The 18722-nt window shown below is 39.5% G+C and overlaps 1 protein-coding gene across 2 annotated transcripts; it reads left to right on the plus strand.

The window, feature by feature from the left end:
• The first annotated feature begins 596 nt into the window (after nucleotides 1–596).
• Nucleotides 597–13464, plus strand: LOC132421817 (zinc finger protein 709-like). 2 transcript variants are annotated; one of them, XM_060006643.1, is made up of 4 exons: nucleotides 597–630; nucleotides 10847–10973; nucleotides 11178–11238; nucleotides 11636–13464. In XM_060006643.1, exons 1-4 carry the CDS (start codon nucleotides 628–630, stop codon nucleotides 13452–13454), a joined length of 2010 nt encoding a protein of 669 aa, XP_059862626.1. In that variant the 5' UTR covers nucleotides 597–627; the 3' UTR covers nucleotides 13455–13464. The 2 variants fall into 2 exon arrangements, with proteins under 2 accessions (XP_059862626.1, XP_069396612.1); XM_069540511.1 differs by lacking the exons at nucleotides 597–630; nucleotides 10847–10973; nucleotides 11178–11238 and having other exon boundaries at nucleotides 11869–12736; nucleotides 12821–13464.
• The last annotated feature ends 5258 nt before the right edge of the window (nucleotides 13465–18722 follow it).

Here is an 18722-nt window from a genome sequence, read left to right on the forward strand (position 1 = left end):
TTGCAAGGATCAAAGATCAAATGCAGCCGGGTTCTTTATTATCAGTGGTGAGGTCACATTTAGTGTCTTGTGTTTCTGAACAAGGGTTGCAGTTCCCTGAGTGGCCTGACAGCCCTATGCCAAGCCCTTGATCCCTAGAGACAGAAGACCCTCTTGTTCCAGTGTGGCCTGGCCCACCCTCATGCTGTGTGCTTGTTTCACGAAAACTCAAGAATTCCCTGTAAATTGTGACCACATGTTCACGAAGAGCTGGGAGAAAAAAACTGTAGCGGCAGCCCCAGGCCAGGAGAAAGTTTTTTCTCCATGCAAACGATCGTGGCTGGGTCAGTTTCCCACTCACTGGCAGAAGGTGGTTCGGGTGAGCAGCGCATCCTCCCTCCTGTTGTAGCTCAAGCTGAGGGGCGTGGCCCTCCGAGCTATCCAATCAGGGGCGCCGCTGGAGCAGGTGGGTGGGGGCGACGTACCGCACCGGAGTGGACGTCCCTACTGGCGCCGGCCTTGCCGGAGATCGGGTATAGCCTGTGGTTCACGGTTCCTGGTGAGCGGGCCGTGGTCTGTGTTGCGCTGTGACCTGCACTGGTCGTGGGAGCCGTAGGAAGGACTCAGGGAGACCCAGGAAACCTAGAAATGGTGAGTGTGCTGCCCCTGAGTGTGGAGTCGGGGCGGAGCGTCTTGTGGGAACCGGCTGTGGCGGGGCTCGGTCCTCAGTCCCCTCCCGCCCGCAGCGTGGACGCTGGGACGGCAGCCGGACGCCGGGCGTCCTGTCCCGTTATTTAGCTCGGCGCCCGACCCCAGAGCTTCGCTGGGCAGCGCTGTGCCTACGTCCCCGCGTCTCCCCAGACTGTGCGGTAACCACGGGGAGGGTCATTAGTGACAATCAGGCCTCGGTCTCTGGGGTTCGTGCGTGGGAGGAGCTGTAGTCTGCGGTGTTCCCGGTCCCTTTCTCCCAGGGGTCACCTGTTTTCTCCTGAGTTTTCCACATACTTGGGAAGCGGAGTCTCAAATCCATGCTCCCGTCCCCCCGCCGTAGCTCTTCCTAGGACTGATAATAAATCCCTAAATGTTCAGATCCCTCACCTCCTTCCCAGAGCCAACTTCCCCTCTCTAATTCACATTATAATCAGCTGTTTGTCTTCCGGCTGCAAGTCACACAGATCCAATATTTTATCTTTTTTCTCCAGAGCCATGGAATGCTGTTTTTAAAAGATTTATATTTGCCTGTGGCTGTTTTTGTGAGAGGAAAGCCGAGAATAACCACTTAGAACTAGGCTGCATCAAATCCTCTTGCCTCTCCCCCTAATCTGTCCTGCACACACACATCCTATGGGAAGTGCTTTGGGTGGAGGTTCTTCTTTGGAAATTTTCCTGGGTGTTTTGTCAGAACAGCCCCTCTCTGGGTTTGTCACCTCAGAAAGATTTTTTTCACTTATTTAAGTCTCAGTTTTTCAATAGAGGTAAAATGTATTTAATCAATAGACCTTCAAAGAGAGTATAAAATAGTTCTAAACAGGCAAGAAAGAGGTGAATTTTAGAAGAAAATAATATGTTCCAGTATTACACGTTCCATTTGTATAGGATTCTTTCACTCTTTATTCCCCTGAGCATGTATAGGAAGTTCCTGAGGTCTATTCTTTACTTTTGGGTGTCTTCAAGTAAATTTCCAGGGCTTAGAATTGCAGAGTAGAAGTGTTCCAGTATGATCAGTTGTTTACAAACCAGTTTCTTTCCCTGGAAATAATAATTACCTGACCCCTGAATAGATATTTGGGGTTTTCTATTTGAACTCGTCAAAGTGCCTTACAGTTTTCTTCCCTCCTTTCTATGTAAATGCTGGGTTTGAGTGACTTTTGGGATTGTTCACACACTGGCTTTGTGTCATTTAAAGTATCAACGGGGGCTTCCCTGGTGGCGCAGTGGTTGAGAGTCCGCCTGCCGATGCAGGGGACACGGGTTCGTGCCCCAGTCCAGGAAGATCCCACATGCCGCGGAGCGGCTGCTGAGCTTGCGCGTCCGGAGCCTGTGCTCTGCAACGGGGGGGGGGGGCCCACAGCAGTGAGAGGCCCGCGTACCACAAAAAAAAAAAAAAAAACTAAAGTATCAACGGTTGTTCCACAGCAACTGCAGAGTGGAGCAGCGGCCTGGCCCAAGCTATGGCTCCCATTTTGTCTGCAAAGGGAAATAACTTAAAGACCTGTTGGATTCTTCCTGGAGAGCCACCTTCTGCTGGTGTTCTTCCTGGTCACACCCACCACAGAAGGAGTCCTTTATACTGAGAAAAGCCCCTGGAACACTGGGGATGCATGTGCACACGGGGGTGGGAGGTGTGTCGTGATGGTATTTCTGAGTTTGTAGTTGTGGTTCCTTAGGTCTAGACATTTTTAGGCCTTATGCTGACGTTTTGCATTCAGAATGTAATTGGTGCACATCGAGAAAGTCTGAAGGTCAGGTGTTCTGTCTCATGGACAAAGGGTTGATGAATTTGGGAGTTCATTTGGGTCAGACCCTTAAACAGAATCAGGCTGAGAGTTTCCTCACTTGTGAGAGTAGAAGCCTGGAGGAAGGAGAGCGTCCATGCTTACAGGGCGTAGGACATATGGAGCTCCCAGTGTTCTTTCTTGTGGCTGCTCAGGTGTCCCTACCCTCCTTCACCAGAGGCTGACACACTGTAGGGGGTTACATCTCAACCAGGAGTGTTTAGAACCCAAGTTGCGATTACGTTCAACTTTGTGAACATGGTGGTGTTTTTGTTTTCTGAATTGTAGCGAAGCATGCTGCATATCTGTGTTGATTCTGGTTCTCATTGGCATTCGGGGTTATACTATGTAAGTTGGTTGACACATACAGTGTAAGATAAGAAAATTGTGGAACCAGGTAGAATTTTGGTTCCATTTAGGCAGGAGACCCTCAAGATGTGAGATATGGGTGTTTTTAAGTTCTCAGGTGCTTCTTTCATTTTTTTTTTTTTTTTTTTTGCGGTACACGGGCCTCTCACTGTTGTGGCCTCTCCCATTGTGGGGCACAGGCTCCGGACGCACAGGCTCAGTGGCCATGGCTCACGGGCCTAGCCGCTCCGCGGCATGTGGGATCTTCCCAGACCGGGGCACGAACCCATGTCCCCTGCATCGGCAGGCAGACTCTCAACCACTGTGCCACCAGGGAAGCCCTGCTTCTTTCATTTTTTAGGTCAGTGTTTGTCCATGTCTCTAGGGAACTTTGACTTTTAAGAGGCTATACTATTCCTAAGGCAAATGAATTCCTATTTTAACGCATGCGAGGAAAAAGCAGTTGAATTTCTTTTTTCATTGATATGAGGAAAACACCTCAAAGCCTATGGAAATCTTTGAAATTTCTAGTACATTTCAGGGCTTAATTGAAACCCCTAATGTATTATAATATGCTACTCATACTATAAAATATTTTATGTTAAATATAGTGGAGGGAGGAACTATTACAGATCTTACTCAATTTATGATGGGCTTACATCCCAATAATCCCATCGTAAATTTAAAATATTGATAGTTGAAAATGCATTTAATACACCTCGCTTACTGAACATCATAGCTTAGCCTAGTCTGCCTTAAGCATGCTCAGAACACTTACATTAGCCTCCATTTGGGTAGAATCATCTAACACGAGGCCTATTTTATAATAAAGTGTTGACTGTCTGATGTACTTTATTGAGTACTGTACTGAATGTGAAAAATAGAATGGTTGTATGGGCACAGGATGGTTGTAAGTGTATCTGTTGAAAGTCGAAAAATTGTAAGTTGAAGCATTGTACGTTAGGGCTGTTGATAGAAATCCCGTTTTTTTAGTTGGAAAGGGATTTGTAAATTTTTCATGGTCTGCAGTTTTATATCTGCTAGTGTTTAAAGGATTAAATTTTGAAGTAGTTTCTTATGTAGAAAAGTTTAAATTTTAAAAATCAAAAGCTAATTTAAAATAATGATTAATCATAGGAAAAGGCAGTGTATGTAAATTTCTCTTCTTATTTTCAGTAACTAATGCATGGAAAGGTTGATTTTTTAAAAAAATTCCTGAGATAGGAAACTAACTTACATATCCTGTTCTACTTCTCTGCTCTTATTCCAGCCACCCTGAAATAACCAGTTTTGGTTACTTCTTGATCATTTTCTTAGTGTTTCTTTGTATAAGAACAAACCAGTGCTAATGCTTTCTGGATTTGTTCTTATAATGAGCTGTTGGGGGTCCACATATATGATGTTTGACTACTGAAAGTTAAGCTCACCCCTCCCTCTTCCCCTAGTTCTTACCTGGACAGGCTGATAAGAAAGCCTGGAGGCTCCTGCCCTGTGAGCTGCTCTTTGCTGAGGAGCTCCTTCTCTGCGCTGAGCTGCCCTGTGTGGCATTGCTGACCCCACCAACCCTGGGTTCTATATACAGAGGACACCGAGTTGGAAGTTTTGGTAATTCGTTGTCCTCTCTGAGCAGGAGTATGAGAAAGGCTCCTTTGTTAAAGTGGTCCTCAGTCGATGTGTTGGCTGAAACCTATCAGTGTCATTAAGTAAAATTGTAACTGAGGCTGGGATTGCCTTGTCTTTGGGGAGTAAAAGGCTGATTGTATACCCTGTGAATGAGGTGAGCCCATGAGATGGCCACTCCTTAAAGATCAGGTATTTCAGGGAGAGAAGGAGACTGGGAAAGGCAGCCAGTAGGTGGTGAGCTGAGTCCACTCTCCTAATATGAGGGCTCACCTCTGCTGCTGCTGCCCCTGCCTCTACTGCAACGAAGATCCTGACCCTCTGAGTTACAGGGGACAACACCCATAGCCTCACTGTGGTACGGCAAAGGGATTAATTCAAACTTAAACTAAAAACTCTATAAAATACCCGGTAGTCGTGGAGGAGACCTCTGATCCGGATGGCACTAGTGTGCACCCCTGGGGGAAAAATTTTATGAGTGCCAGGGTAGACAGGACACCCTTGTTTCCGAAGTATATCCTGGGACTTAAAATATAATATAGGGAAGGACGGGAAAGAAGGAACAAAAGGAAAAATGTATAGAAAAAAGGCTCACAACTTTCCAGTTGGAAATCCAAAATATACTAAAAAAATTTACATAACCAAAAAGATAAAAAGGGCAGTCCTTGCTTTTTTTTTGAATTATGAGAAAGTGTAGTTTATTTTATTTTACATCTTTATTTGAGTATAATTGCTTTACAATGGTGTGTTAGTTTCTGCTTTATAACAAAGTGAATCAGTTATACATATACATATATTCCCATATCTCTTCCCTCTTGCATCTCCCTCCCTCCCACCCTCTCTATCCCACCCCTCCAGGCGGTCACAAAGCAGTGAGCTGCTCTCCCTGTGCTATGCGTCTGCTTCCCACTAGCTATCTATTTTACGTTTGGTAGTGTATATATGTCCATGCCACTCTCTCGCTTTGTCCCAGCTTACCTTTCCCCCTCCCCATATCCTCAAGTCCATTCTCTAGTAGGTCTGTGTCTTTATTCCTGTTTTACCCCTAGGTTCTTCATGACATTTTTTTTCTTAAATTCCATATATATGTGTTAGCATACGGTATTTGTCTTTCTCTTTCTGACTTACTTCACTCTGTATGACAGACTCTAGGTCCATCCACCTCATTACAAATAGCTCAATTTCATTTCTTTTTATGGCGAGTAATATTCCATTGTATATTTGTGCCACATCTTCTTTATCCATTCATCCGATGATGGACACTTAGGTTGTTTCCATCTCGGGCTATTGTAAATAGAGCTGCAATGAACATGACTCTTTTTGAATTATGGTTTTCTCAGGGTATATGCCCAGTAGTGGGATTGCTGGGTCATATGGTAGTTCTATTTGTAGTTTTTTAAGGAACATCCATACTGTTCTCCATAGTGGCTGAACCAATTCACATTCCCACCAGCGGTGCAAGAGTGTTCCCTTTTCTCCACACCCTCTCCAGCATTTATTATTTCTAGATTTTTTGATGATTGCCATTCTGACTGGTGTGAGATGATATCTCATTGTAGTTTTGAGTTGCATTTCTCTAATGATTAATGATGTTGAGCATTCTTTCATGTGTTTGTTGGCAGTCTGTATATCTTCTTTGGAGAAATGTCTATTTAGGTCTTCAGCCCATTTTTGGATTGGGTTGTTTGTTTTTTTGTTATTGAGCTGCATGAGCTGCTTATAAATTTTGGAGATTAATCCTTTGTCAGTTGCTTCATTTGCAAACATTTTCTCCCGTTCTGAGGGTTGTCTTTTGGTCTTGTTTATGGTTTCTGTTGCTGTGCAAAACCTTTTAAGTTTCATTAGGTCCCATTTGTTTATTTTTGTTTTTATTTCCATTTCTCTAGGAGGTGGGTCAAAAAGGATCTTGCTGTGATTTATGTCATAGAGTGTTCTGCCTATGTTTTCCTCTAAGAGTTTGATAGTTTCTGGCCTTATGTTTAGGTCTTTAATCCATTTTGAGATTATTTTTGTGTATGGTGTTAGGGAGTGATCTAATCTCATACTTTTACATGTACCTGTCCAGTTTTCCCAGCACCAGTTATTGAAGAGGCTGTCCTTTCTCCACTGTACATTGCTGCCTCCTTTATCAAAGATAAGGTGACCATATGTGCATGGGTTTATCTCTGGGCTTTCTATCCTGTTCCATTGATCTGTCTTTCTGTTTTTGTGCCAGTACCATACTGTCTTGATTACTGTAGCTATAGGAGCACCTCAATACATAAGGCAAATACTAACAGCCATAAAAGGGGAAATCGACAGTAACACATTCATAGTAGGGGACTTTAACACCCCACTTTCACCAATGGACAGATCATCCAAAATGAAAATAAAAAGGAAACACAAGCTTTAAATGGTACATTAAACAAGATGGACTTAATTGATATTTATAGCACATTCCATCCAAAAACAACAGGATACACATTTTTCTCAAGTGCTCATGGAACATTCTCCAGGATAGATCATATCTTGGGTCACAAATCAAGCCTTGGTAAATTTAAGAAAATTGAATTTGTATCAAGTATCTTTTTCGACCACAATGCTATGAGACTAGATATCAATTACAGGAAAAGATCTGTAAAAAATACAAACACATGGAGGCTAAACAATACACTACATAATAACAAAGTGATCACTGAAGAAATCAAAGAGGAAATAAAAAAATACCTAGAAACAAATGACAATGGAGACACGACGACCCAAAACCTATGGGATGCAGCAAAAGCAGTTCTAAGAGGGAAGTTTATAGCAATACAATCCTACCTTAAGAAACAGGAAACATCTTGAATAAACAACCTAACCTTGCACCTAAAGCAATTAGAGAAAGAAGAACAAAAAAACCCCAAAGTTAGCAGACAGAAAGAAATCATAAAAATCAGATCAGAAATAAATGGAAAAGAAATGAAGGAAATGATAGCAAAGATCAATAAAACTAAAAGCTGGTTCTTTGAGAAGATAAACAAAATTGATAAACCATTAGCCAGACTCATCAAGAAAAAAAGGGAGAAGACTCAAATCAATAGAATTAGAAATGAAAAAGGAGAAGTAACAACTGACACTGCAGAAATACAAAAGATCATGAGAGATTACTACAAGCAACTCTATGCCAATAAAATGGACAACCTGGAAGAAATGGACAAATTCTTAGAAATGCACAACATGCCAGGACTGAATCAGGAAGAAATAGAAAGTATGAACAGACCAATCACAAGCACTGAAATTGAAACTGTGATTAAAAATCTTCCAACAAACAAAAGTCCAGGACCAGATGGCTTCACAGGCGAATTCTATCAAACATTTAGAGAAGAGCTAACACCTATCCTTCTCAAACTCTTCCAAAATATAGCAGAGGGAAGAACACTCCCAAACTCATTCTACGAGGCCACCATCACCTTGATACCAAAACCAGACAAGGATGTCACAAAGAAAGAAAACTACAGGCCAATATCACTGATGAACATAGATGCAAAAATCCTCAACAAAATACTAGCAAACAGAATCCAACAGCACATTAAAAGGATCATACACCATGGTCAATTGGGGTTTATTCCAGAAATGCAAGGATTCTTCAATATATGCAAATCAATCAACGTGATACACCATATTAACAAATTGAAGGAGAAAAACCATATGATCATCTCATCATCTCAATAGATGCAGAGAAAGCTTTCGACAAAAAGTCCTTGCTTTTTGAACCGCTTCAGAACATAGGTTTTGAATTAATGTTACAGTCTCCTATAATGCCGTAATTCACAAACCTTCCTACAATTATTGAGTGAGAGATCTCAAGTTAGTTATCCCCAGAATCTCAGTAGATTTAAGCAAGGTGTACTGCATGATCTTAGAGGAAGTACGGAATATAATATAGAGGGCAGATTGGTATACTTCACTATAACCATCAGAACTCTTTGCCTCTCCTTACGATCATAGCACCCATTGTCACAAAATGTCCCATAGTGAGCAGGAAAGCCCTGAACCAATAAATCATAAATTAAAATTAAGTTAAATTAAGTTCTTGCCACTTCCAAATTGGCTTCACAAAATGAGACTCCATGGTCCTTACCCCTTAGTTAAATTAGTTATATGATCCAGTATAAGTTAAACAGGGCCTATGAGGATTGAAAACTTTAAGAAACCTGTTATTTTGGGAAGAAGTGATTATCCCCAGGGCTTCTGCCTTGAACAGCCTAATTTGACCTGTTATTAAACCTGGAAAGAGTGAAAAACACCTCACAGTGGATGCTACAACCTTGAGGCTGTTGTCCCATCACAGAAACCCCTTATTCCTAGTCCCCAACATTATGGAAATTACTGACTCCATCTACTCAGCAACTGCTAAACATTCTGCTCAACATTCTACTCTCACAGATTTGGCTACGTCTGTTCTGTTCAGTTCCTGTTTCAACAGCCTCTCAGCTGCACTTGGCCTTCACCTCTGAAAGGACATGATACACCTTTAACTGGTTACCGTCAGGGAACCTCAACACCACTGTGAAAACACACAGTCTCTGCAGGCAGGATCTGAACTGCATCCACCTTGTGCCACGAGCAGAGATACGACATTAATGACATCTCTTCTGAGGAAGTTCATTTGATATTCAGGACATACAGTATTGAAAAAGGTGGGCTCGTAAAAAGTGGATGGGCATTGCTCCAAACATATGAGGCCTGGATACCTTTAATGAATACATTAAAAAAATTAATAAACAGAAGCCCACCCCTTCCTGGCACCATGAAGAAATACCAATAGTCCGTCTCAGCACTCACAACATTGTCTAGATTCTTGTGATGTTTGGGAGGCAACATATCCCTTGTTTATAAATTTACCGGAGCCCATTTATGCGGTTACTTGGAAATTGGGCCACCTTGAATAGACAGCCCTACCATAGAAGGCTCAAGACTGTTGCCATACAACAGGCACACCTGGTAGTGTCCTCAGAGACTCCTTCACTATAGTGAAGAGGCTTCAGCACCCACCTCCCATACCTTCTGGTCACCCCTGATGGTCTTGTGTTGTAATTTCTCTCTTTTTCTTAGTTATGATCACAAGATGTTTATCAGTTTCATTGATCTTGTCAAAGAACCAGCTTTTTTTCTTTTAATATACTCCACTGATTTTTCCCCCAACTTTTATTATTTCTTTTATTCTGCTTACTTTGGGTTTAAATTGTTCTTTTCCTTCTGAAGGTACATTGTTGATTATAGATTTTTCTTTTTTTTCTAGTGTATTTGTTCAGTGGCATAAATTTCCCTCTAAGCGTTGTTTTGCTGCATCCCACAACCCTTGATTAGTTGTATTTTCATTTACTTCAAAATAATCTTTTCTCTTGGGACTTCTTTTTTGATCCCACGTATTATTTAGAAGCGTATTGTTGAATCTTCACGTATTTTGGGGAGTTTCTGACTATCTTCATGTTACTGATTTCTAGGCTAGTGCCTGTGTGGTGTGAGAGCATATTTTGAATGACTGTTGTCCTTTCAAATTTGTTAAAGTATGTTTTATGTCCCAGAATGTGTTCTGTCTTGGTGAATGTTCCTTATGAACTTGAGAAGAATGATTTCCATGGATTACAATTAAATCCAGTTGTTCCATGGTGCTATTGATTTCAGTTCTGTCCTTCCTAATTTTCTGCCTGCTGCAATTGATAATTCATGGTAAGGAGGTGTTGAAGTCTACAACTAGTAGTGGATTCACTTACTTTCTTGCATTCTATCAGTTTTGGCCTCATATATTTTGCCCATCTGTTGTGATGCATGTACACATGAATGATTGTCATGCCTTCGTGGAGAATTGACACCTTTGTCATTATGATAAAGTCCCTCTTTATCTTTTTAAATTTATTTTATTGAAGTATAGTTGATTTACAATGTTGTGTTAGTTTCTGCTATACAGCAGAGTGATTCAGTTATGCATATATATACATATTCTTTTTCATATTCTTTTCCATTATGGTTTATTACAGGATATTACACACTCTGCATCATGGAGTGTGTAAATGGTGGATAATAAGAAACGGGAGGAAAGAGTTTTTCTCACCAATGGATGGTCTTAAATTGATAATATTTATTTCATTTTTATAGCATTTCTGACATTTCCCAACATGCTTTGGACCCTGCCATTAGACAGCAATAGGATTTGTAATGTGATCGCAGTAAAACTATGTAAATAATGTTCATGTGTTCCTGATGCTGTTAAATTTATGAGGAAGTAAGTATGGACAGAGAATTAGTTTCTGATGATCAAGTCAGAGAATAAATGTTGGGAGATAGCAGAATCATATGTAACCTTCCTTATAAATGGAGTATAGATGTCCAGTGCTGTCAGTCTTACTCATCCTACCATACATATATATGGGATGTTGTAGGATGCAGTGGTCTTTGAGGATGTTGCTGTGAACTTCACCCTGGAAGAGTGGGCTTTACTGGATTTTTCACAGAAGAAACTCTACAGAGATGTGATGGGGGAAACCTTCAGGAACCTGGCCTCTGTAGGTAAGGATGACAACTTACCTTCACCTTGTCAGTCAAAGGTCAAGTTTTTCTGCCCTACAATATTATTCTAAGAGGTGGAATGTGTACAGGGAGGACATTGGTAAATAAACTAGGTATGGTCACAGCTCACTGTAGCACTAGAATCTAATAATTTTTCTATAACTTCTAATACTTTGGAATCATTTTTCTGTGTCTGCATTTTAGGAGAAACATGGAAAGATCATGACATTGAAGATAAATGCAAAAACCAGGGGACAAAACTAAGGTGAGTGGTACTCCCAGCAGAAAGCAGTGTTTCACATGAGAATTATATTATTGTACCAGATCTTAAAAAGAAACAAGACAATCCATGCTTCAAATTTATTGCTTCTCAGAAAATTTTCACCAAATTACTTTCTTACATATGACATAATGTTCAGTGTTTGCAAAATAGTTCACTTGGAAACAGCATTAATAAGCCCTATGTATAAATATCACCGTTTTGGTGAGCAAGGGTGAGTCCTCTCGCGGAGCATTCAGTATATTCAGTTTTGAACAATTCACCCGAAATAGAAAAATACCTATAGTTTTGCTACAAATAATAAAATTGTAGCTGAAATATTGTAATAAGTATGAAATCATTAATAAAGAGATCATTAATAATTCCTCCTTGTTTTTTGCAGGAGTCGTAAGGTAGGGAAAATATGTGAAGGGAAAGAGGATAGTCCATGTAGAGAAAACCTCAGCCTTATTCCAAATCTCAATCTGAACAAGAAAACTCTTATCAGAGTAAAACCATGGGAACACAAAGTATGTGGAAAAGTCCTCACGCATCATTCATCCCATAATAGGTACACCAGAAGTCACGTTGGACACAAGCCATATGAGTATCAGAAAAATGGAGAGAAGCCATATAAATGTAATGTATGTGGGAAAGCCTTTAGTTATCTGCAGTGTTTTGAAAAACATAAAAGAAATCACACTGGAGGGAAAACCTATAAATGTAAGGAGTGTGGGAAAGCCTTCATGCAGCTCGAAACTTTTCAGAGACACATGGTAACACATACTGGAGGTGCCTCTTATAAGTGTAAGGATTGTGGGAAAACTTTTAGTTCTTTAGCTTCACTTCAGATACATGAAAAAGCCCACACTGGAGAGAAACCTTATAAATGTAAACATTGTGGAAAAACCTATAGATATCATCAAACTTTACAAATACATGAGAGGACTCACACAGGAGAGAAATCCTATGAATGTAAAAAATGTAGTAAAGTATTCAGTTGTCCCAGTTCCCTCCGAATACATGAAAGAACTCACAATGGAAAGAAACCTTATGAATGTAAACAATGTGGTAAAACCTTCAGATATTACCCTTCCTTCCAAACACACGAAAGAGTTCATACTGGAGAGAAACCCTATGAATGTAAGCCATGTGGTAAAACTTTCAGTTCTAATATAGGTTTCCAAATACATGAAAGAAATCACACTGGAGAAAAACCCTATGAATGCCAAAAATGTAGTAAAGCCTTCAGTTGTCCCAGTTCTTTTCGAAAACATGAAAGAACTCATACTGGGGAAAAACCTTATGAATGTAAGGAATGTGGGAAAGCTCTTAGAGCTCTTGCAAGCCTTCGAGTGCACATGATTACTCACACTGGAGTGGGACCTTATAAATGTAAGCAGTGTGAGAAAGCATTTATTTCTCCCAGTTCATTTCGAATACATCAAAGGAGTCACACTGGAGAGAAACCCTATGAATGTAAACAGTGTGGTAAAACCTTCAGGTATTACCCTTCCTTTCAAAAACATGAAAGAACTCACACTGGAGAGAAACCCTATGAATGTAAGGAGTGTGGAAGAGCCTTTAGTTGTTCAACTTTGCTGCGACAACATGAAAGAACACACACTGGAGAGAAACTCTATGAATGTGAGCAGTGTGGAAAAGCCTGCAGAGATTACACTTCCTTAGAAACACACATAAGAATTCATACTGGAGAGAAACCCTATGAATGTAAACAATGTGGAAAGGCCTTCAGGTGTTATCAAAGTTTTCGAAGACATGAAAGAAATCACACTGGAGAAAAACCCTATGAATGTAAAAAATGTAGTAAAGCATTCAGGTGTCCCAGTTATCTTAGAACACATGAAAGAACTCACACTAGAGAAAAACCCTATGAATGTAAACAATGTGGTAAAGCCTACAGAGGTTACAGTTCCTTGCAAACACATGAAAGGACTCACACAGGAGAGAAACCCTATGCATGTAAGGAATGTGGAAAAGCTTTCAGGTGGTATCAGAGTTTTCGAAGACATGAAAGAACTCACACTGGAGAGAAACCCTATGAATGTAAAGAATGTGGGAAGGCCTTCAGTCATCCCACTTCCTTCCGAAGGCATGAAAAGACTCACAGGGTAGAACCTTTTGAATGTAAACAGCGTGGGAAAGACTTCAGTTGGCCTTCATCGTTACATGTTAAAACTCCCACCAGAAATAAATTATAAATGTAAGTAACATGAGAAAGCTTGATGAAAATTAATCCATGTATAACGTTCCAAAAAACTTTCAACACAAAAGAATTGTTTTTTACAAGTTGTAAATATATTGTTTATCAAGCCTCTTTCTTAAAGTATATCATTGGAGTGTGGGTTTCTACTAGTTTCAAAAATGAATATTGGGGTGATATAATTCTACAAGTCATCTTTCTACAGTAGTACATATCATTAAAAGGCAGTGCTTTTTCCTTGAATCAGTTAATATTTTCTCTCCCCATTTTGAAGTCTTTTGGATCCGTGGGTGAATTGAACTGTATTTCTGATATGTGCATAGTCAGGTTTAATTTTTTATAGGTTTATTCTGTGTTAAGGGACAATTGGAAAATGTGGTATTTGTTGGGATTTTCCTACTGGATATCTGGATACTGGACAGTTCCTGGATATCTTTATAGTCTATTTTATGTATTCTACCTTTCTTAATGACAAAGCTCCTTTTTTGGAGTTTCATGTGAATAATTGTTTTTATATTTGGGCCTTTGCTTGTTGTTCTTCCAATGACTGTTATTTGGTGAATAGATTTTCAGAAGAGAGACCTGTGATGGGACAAATATCTGAGCCTGTGGGTAATGTTAGAAACTAATTTTATTTTTTATTGGAGTATAATTGCTTTACAATGTTGTGTTAGTTTCTTCTGTACAGTGAAGTGAATCTGCTATATGTATACATATATCCCCACCTTCTTGGACCTCCCTCCCCACCCATCCCACCCATCTAGGTTAATACAGAGCACCAAGCTGAGCTCCCTGTGCTCTACAGCATGTTCCCACTAGCTATCTGTTTTATACACGGTACTGTATTTATGTCAAACCTAATCTCCCAATTCATCCCACACTCCCCTTCCCGCTCTGTGTCCACACGTCTGTTCTCTACTTCTGCGTTTCCATTCCTGGCCTGCATATATGTTCATCTGTACCACTTTTCTAGATTCCACATATATGTGTTAATATACAATATTTGTTTTTCTCCTTCTGACTTATTTCACACTGTGTGACAGACTCTACATCCATCCACATCTCTACAAATGACCCAATTTCATTTCTTTTTTTTTTAAGGCTTATTTTCTTTATTCTTTTAATTAATTTATTTATTTTTGGCTGCATTGGGTCTTCGTTGCTGCGCGTGGGCTTTCTCTAGTTGTGGCGAGCAGGGGCTACTCTTCATTGTGTGCAAGCTTCTATTGCAGTGGCTTCTCTTGTTGTGGAGCATGGGCTCTAGGTGTGCAGGCTTCAGTAGTTGTGACACGCAGGCTCAGTAGTTGTGGTTCGCAGTCTCAGTAGTTGTGGCACGCAGGCTTCAGTAGTTGTGGTTTGTGGGCTCTAGAGTGCAGGCTCAGTAGTTGTGGCGCACAGGCTTAGTTGCTCCACAGCATGTGGAATCTTCCCAGACCAGGGCTCTAACTCGTGTCCCCAGCATTCGCAGGCAGATTCTTAACCACTGGGCCACCAGGGAAGCCCCAATTTCATTTATTTTTATGGCTGAGTAATATTCCATTATATATATATATATATATATATATATATATATATATATATATAGTGTGTGTGTGTGTGCATATATACACATGCGTGCGTGCACACACACACCACATCTTCTTTATCCATTCATCTATCAATGGATATTTAGGTTGTTTCCATGTCCTGGCTATTGAAATAGTGCTGCAATGAACATTGGGGTACATGTGTCATTTTGAATTATGTTTTTCTCAGGGTATATGCCCAGTAGTGGGATTGCTGGGTCATATGATAGTTCTGTTTTTAGTTTTTTAAGGAACCTCCATACTGTTCTCCACAGTGGCTGTATCAATTTACATTCCCACCAACAGTGCAAGAGGGATCCCTTTTCTTCACACGCTCTCCAGCATTTATTGTAGATTTTTTGATGATGATTGTTTTGACTGGTGTGAGGTGATACCTCATTGTAGTTTTTTTTTTTTCTCATTGTAGTTTTGAGTTGCATTTCTCTAATAATTAGTGATGTTGAGCATCTTTTCATGTGCCTCTTGGCCATCTGTGTGTCTTCTTTGGTGAAATGTCTGTTTAGGTCTTCCACCCATTTTTTGATTGGGTTGTTTGTTTTTTTGACATTGAGCTGCATGAGCTGTTTATACGTTTTGGAGATTAATCCCTTCTTTGCTGCTTCATTTGCAAATATGTTCTCCCATTCTACGAGTTGTCTTTTCATCTTGTTATGGTTTCCTTTGCTGTGAAAAAGCTTTTAAGTTTAGGTCCCACTTGCTTATTTTTGTCTTTATTTCCATTTCTCTAGGAGGTGGGTCATAAAAGATCTTGCTGTGATTTATGTCAGAGTGTTTTTCCTATGTTTTCTCTTTAAGAGTTTTATAGTGTCCAGTCTTACATTTAGGTCTTTAATCCATTATGAGGTTATTTTTGTGTCTGGTTTTAGGTAGTGTTCTAATTTCATTCTTTTGCATGTAGTTGTCCAGTTTTCCCAGCACCATTTATTGAAGAGGCTGTCTTTTCTCCATTGTATACTCTTGCCTCCTTTTTCATAGATTAGGTAACCATAGGTAAGTGGGTTTATCTCTGGGCTTTCTATCCTGTACCATTGATCTATATTTCTGTTTTTGTGCCAGTACCATACTGTCTTGATTACTGTACCTATGTAGTATGGTCTGAAGTTGGGGAGGCTGATTCCTCCAGCTCCGTTTTTCTTTCTCAAGGTTGCTTTGGCTATTAGGGGTCTTTTGTGTTTCCATACAAATTGTAAAATTTTTTGTTGTAGCTCTGTGAAAAATGCCATTGGTACTTTGATAGGGATTGCACTGAACCTGCAGATCGCTTTGGGAAGTATAGTCATTTTCACAATATTGATTCTTTGAATCCAGGAGCATGGTGTATCTCTCCATCTGTGTAATCTTTTATTTCTTTCATCAGTGTTTTATAGTTTTCTGAATACAGGTCTTTTTCCTCCTTAGGTAGGTTTATTCCAAGGTATTTTATTCTTTTTGTTGCGATGGTAAATGGGATTGTTTCCTTAATTTCTCTTTCTGATCTTTTGTTGTTAGTGTATAAGAATGCAAGAGATTTCTGTGTATTAATTTTGTATCCTGCAACCTTACCAAATTCATTGATGAGTTCTAGTGGTTTTCTGGTGGCATCTTTAGGATTTTCTATGTATAGTATCATGTCATCTGCAAACAGTGACAGTTTTACTTCTTTTCCAATTTGTATTCCTTTTATTTCTTTTTCTTCTCTGATTGCCGTGGCTAGGACTTCCAATGCTGTGTTGAATAATAGTGGCAAGAATGGACATCCTTGTCTTGTTCCTGATCTTAGAGGAAATGCTTTCAGTTTTTCACCTTTGAGAATGATGTTTGCTGTGGGTTTGTCGTATATGACCTTTATTATGTACGGTATGTTCATACATAGGTATGTTCCCTCTCTGCCCACTTTCTGGAGAGTTTTTATCATAAATGGGTGTTGAATCTTTTTCTGTCTATTGAGATGATCATATGGTTTTTATTCTTTAATTTGTTAATACAGTGTAACACATTGATTGATTTGCGTATATTGAAGAATCCTTGCATCCTTGGGGTAACTCCCACTTGATCATGGTGTATGATCTTTTGAATGTGTTGTTGGACTCTGTTTGCTAGTATTTTGTTGAGGATTTTTGCATCTATGTTCATCAGTGATATTGGTCTGTAATTTTCTTTTTTTGTGATATCTTTGCCTGGTTTTGTTATCAGGGTGATGGTGGCCTTGTAGAATGAGTTTTGGAGTGTTCCTCCCTCTGCAATTTTTTGGAAGAGTTTGAGAAGGATAGGTGTTAACTCTTCTCTAAATGTTTGATAAAGTTTGCATGTGAAGCCATCTGGTCCTGGACTTTTGTTTGTTGGAAGATATTTAATTACAGTTTCAATTTCATTATGTGTGATTGATCTGTTTATATTTTCTAACTGTTCCTGGTTCAGTCTTGGAAAGTTGTACCTTTCCAAGAATTTGTCCAGTTCTTCCAGGTTGTCCTATTTATTGGCATATAGTTGCTTTCAGTAGTCTCTTATGATCCTCTGTATTTCTGCGGTGTCAGTTGTAATTTCTCCTTTTCATTTCTAATTTTATTGATTTGAGTCCTCTCTCTTTTTTTCTTGATTATTCTGGCTAAAGGTTTATCAATTTTGTTTATCTTCTCAAAGAACCAACTTTTAGTTTTATTGATCTTTGCTATTGTTTTCTTCATTTCTATTTCATTTATTTCTGCTCTGATCTTTATGGTTTCTTTCCTTCTACTAACTTTGGATTTTCTTTGTTCTTCTTTTTCTAGTTGCTTTAGGTGAAAGGTTACATTGTTTATTTGAGATTTTTCTTGTTTCTTGAGGTGAGCTTGAATTGCTATAAACTCCCCTCTTAGAAATGCTTTTGCTGCGTCCCGTAGGATTTGGATTGTCATGTTTTCGTTATTTGTTTCTCGGTATTTTTTTCATTTCTTCTTTGATTTCTTCAGTGATCTCTTGGTTATTTAGCAGCACACTGTTTAGCCTCCATGTGTTTGTGTTTTTTACAGTTTTTTTCCTGTAATTGATTTCTAATCTCATAGCTTTGTTGTGAGAAAAGATACTTGATACGATTTCAATTTCTTTAAATTTTTCAAGGTTTGATTTGTGACCCAAGATGTGACCTATCCTGGAGAACGTTCTGTGTGCGCTTGAGAAGAAAGTGTATTCTTATGCTGTCAGATGGAATATCTTATAAATATTAATTAAGTCTATCTGGTCTATTGTGTCTTTTAAAACTTGTGTTTCCTTATTTATTTTCTGTCTGGATGATCTGTCTATTGGTGTAAGTAAGGTGTTCAAGACTCCCACTATTATTGTGTTACTGTTGATTTACCCTTTTATGGCTGTTAGCATTTGCCTTATGTATTGAGGAGCTCCTATGTTGGGTACATAAATATTTATAATTGTTATGTTTTCTTCTTGGATTGATCCCTTGATTGTTATGTAATGTCCTTCCCTATCTCTTGTAACAGTCTTTATTTTAAACTCTATTTTATCGGATATGAGTATTGCTACTCCAGCTTTCTTGTGATTTCCATTTTCATGGAATATCTTTTTCCATCCCCTCACTTTCAGTTTGTATGTGTCCCTAGGTCTGAACTGGGTCTCTTGTAGACAGCGTATTTTCAGGTCTTGGTTCTGTATCCATTCAGTCCATCTGTGTCTTTGGTTGGAGCATTTAATTCATTTACATTCAACGT

The sequence above is a fragment of the Delphinus delphis genome, chromosome 3 (assembly GCF_949987515.2).
Source record: "Delphinus delphis chromosome 3, mDelDel1.2, whole genome shotgun sequence".
Taxonomy (NCBI): domain Eukaryota; kingdom Metazoa; phylum Chordata; class Mammalia; order Artiodactyla; family Delphinidae; genus Delphinus; species Delphinus delphis.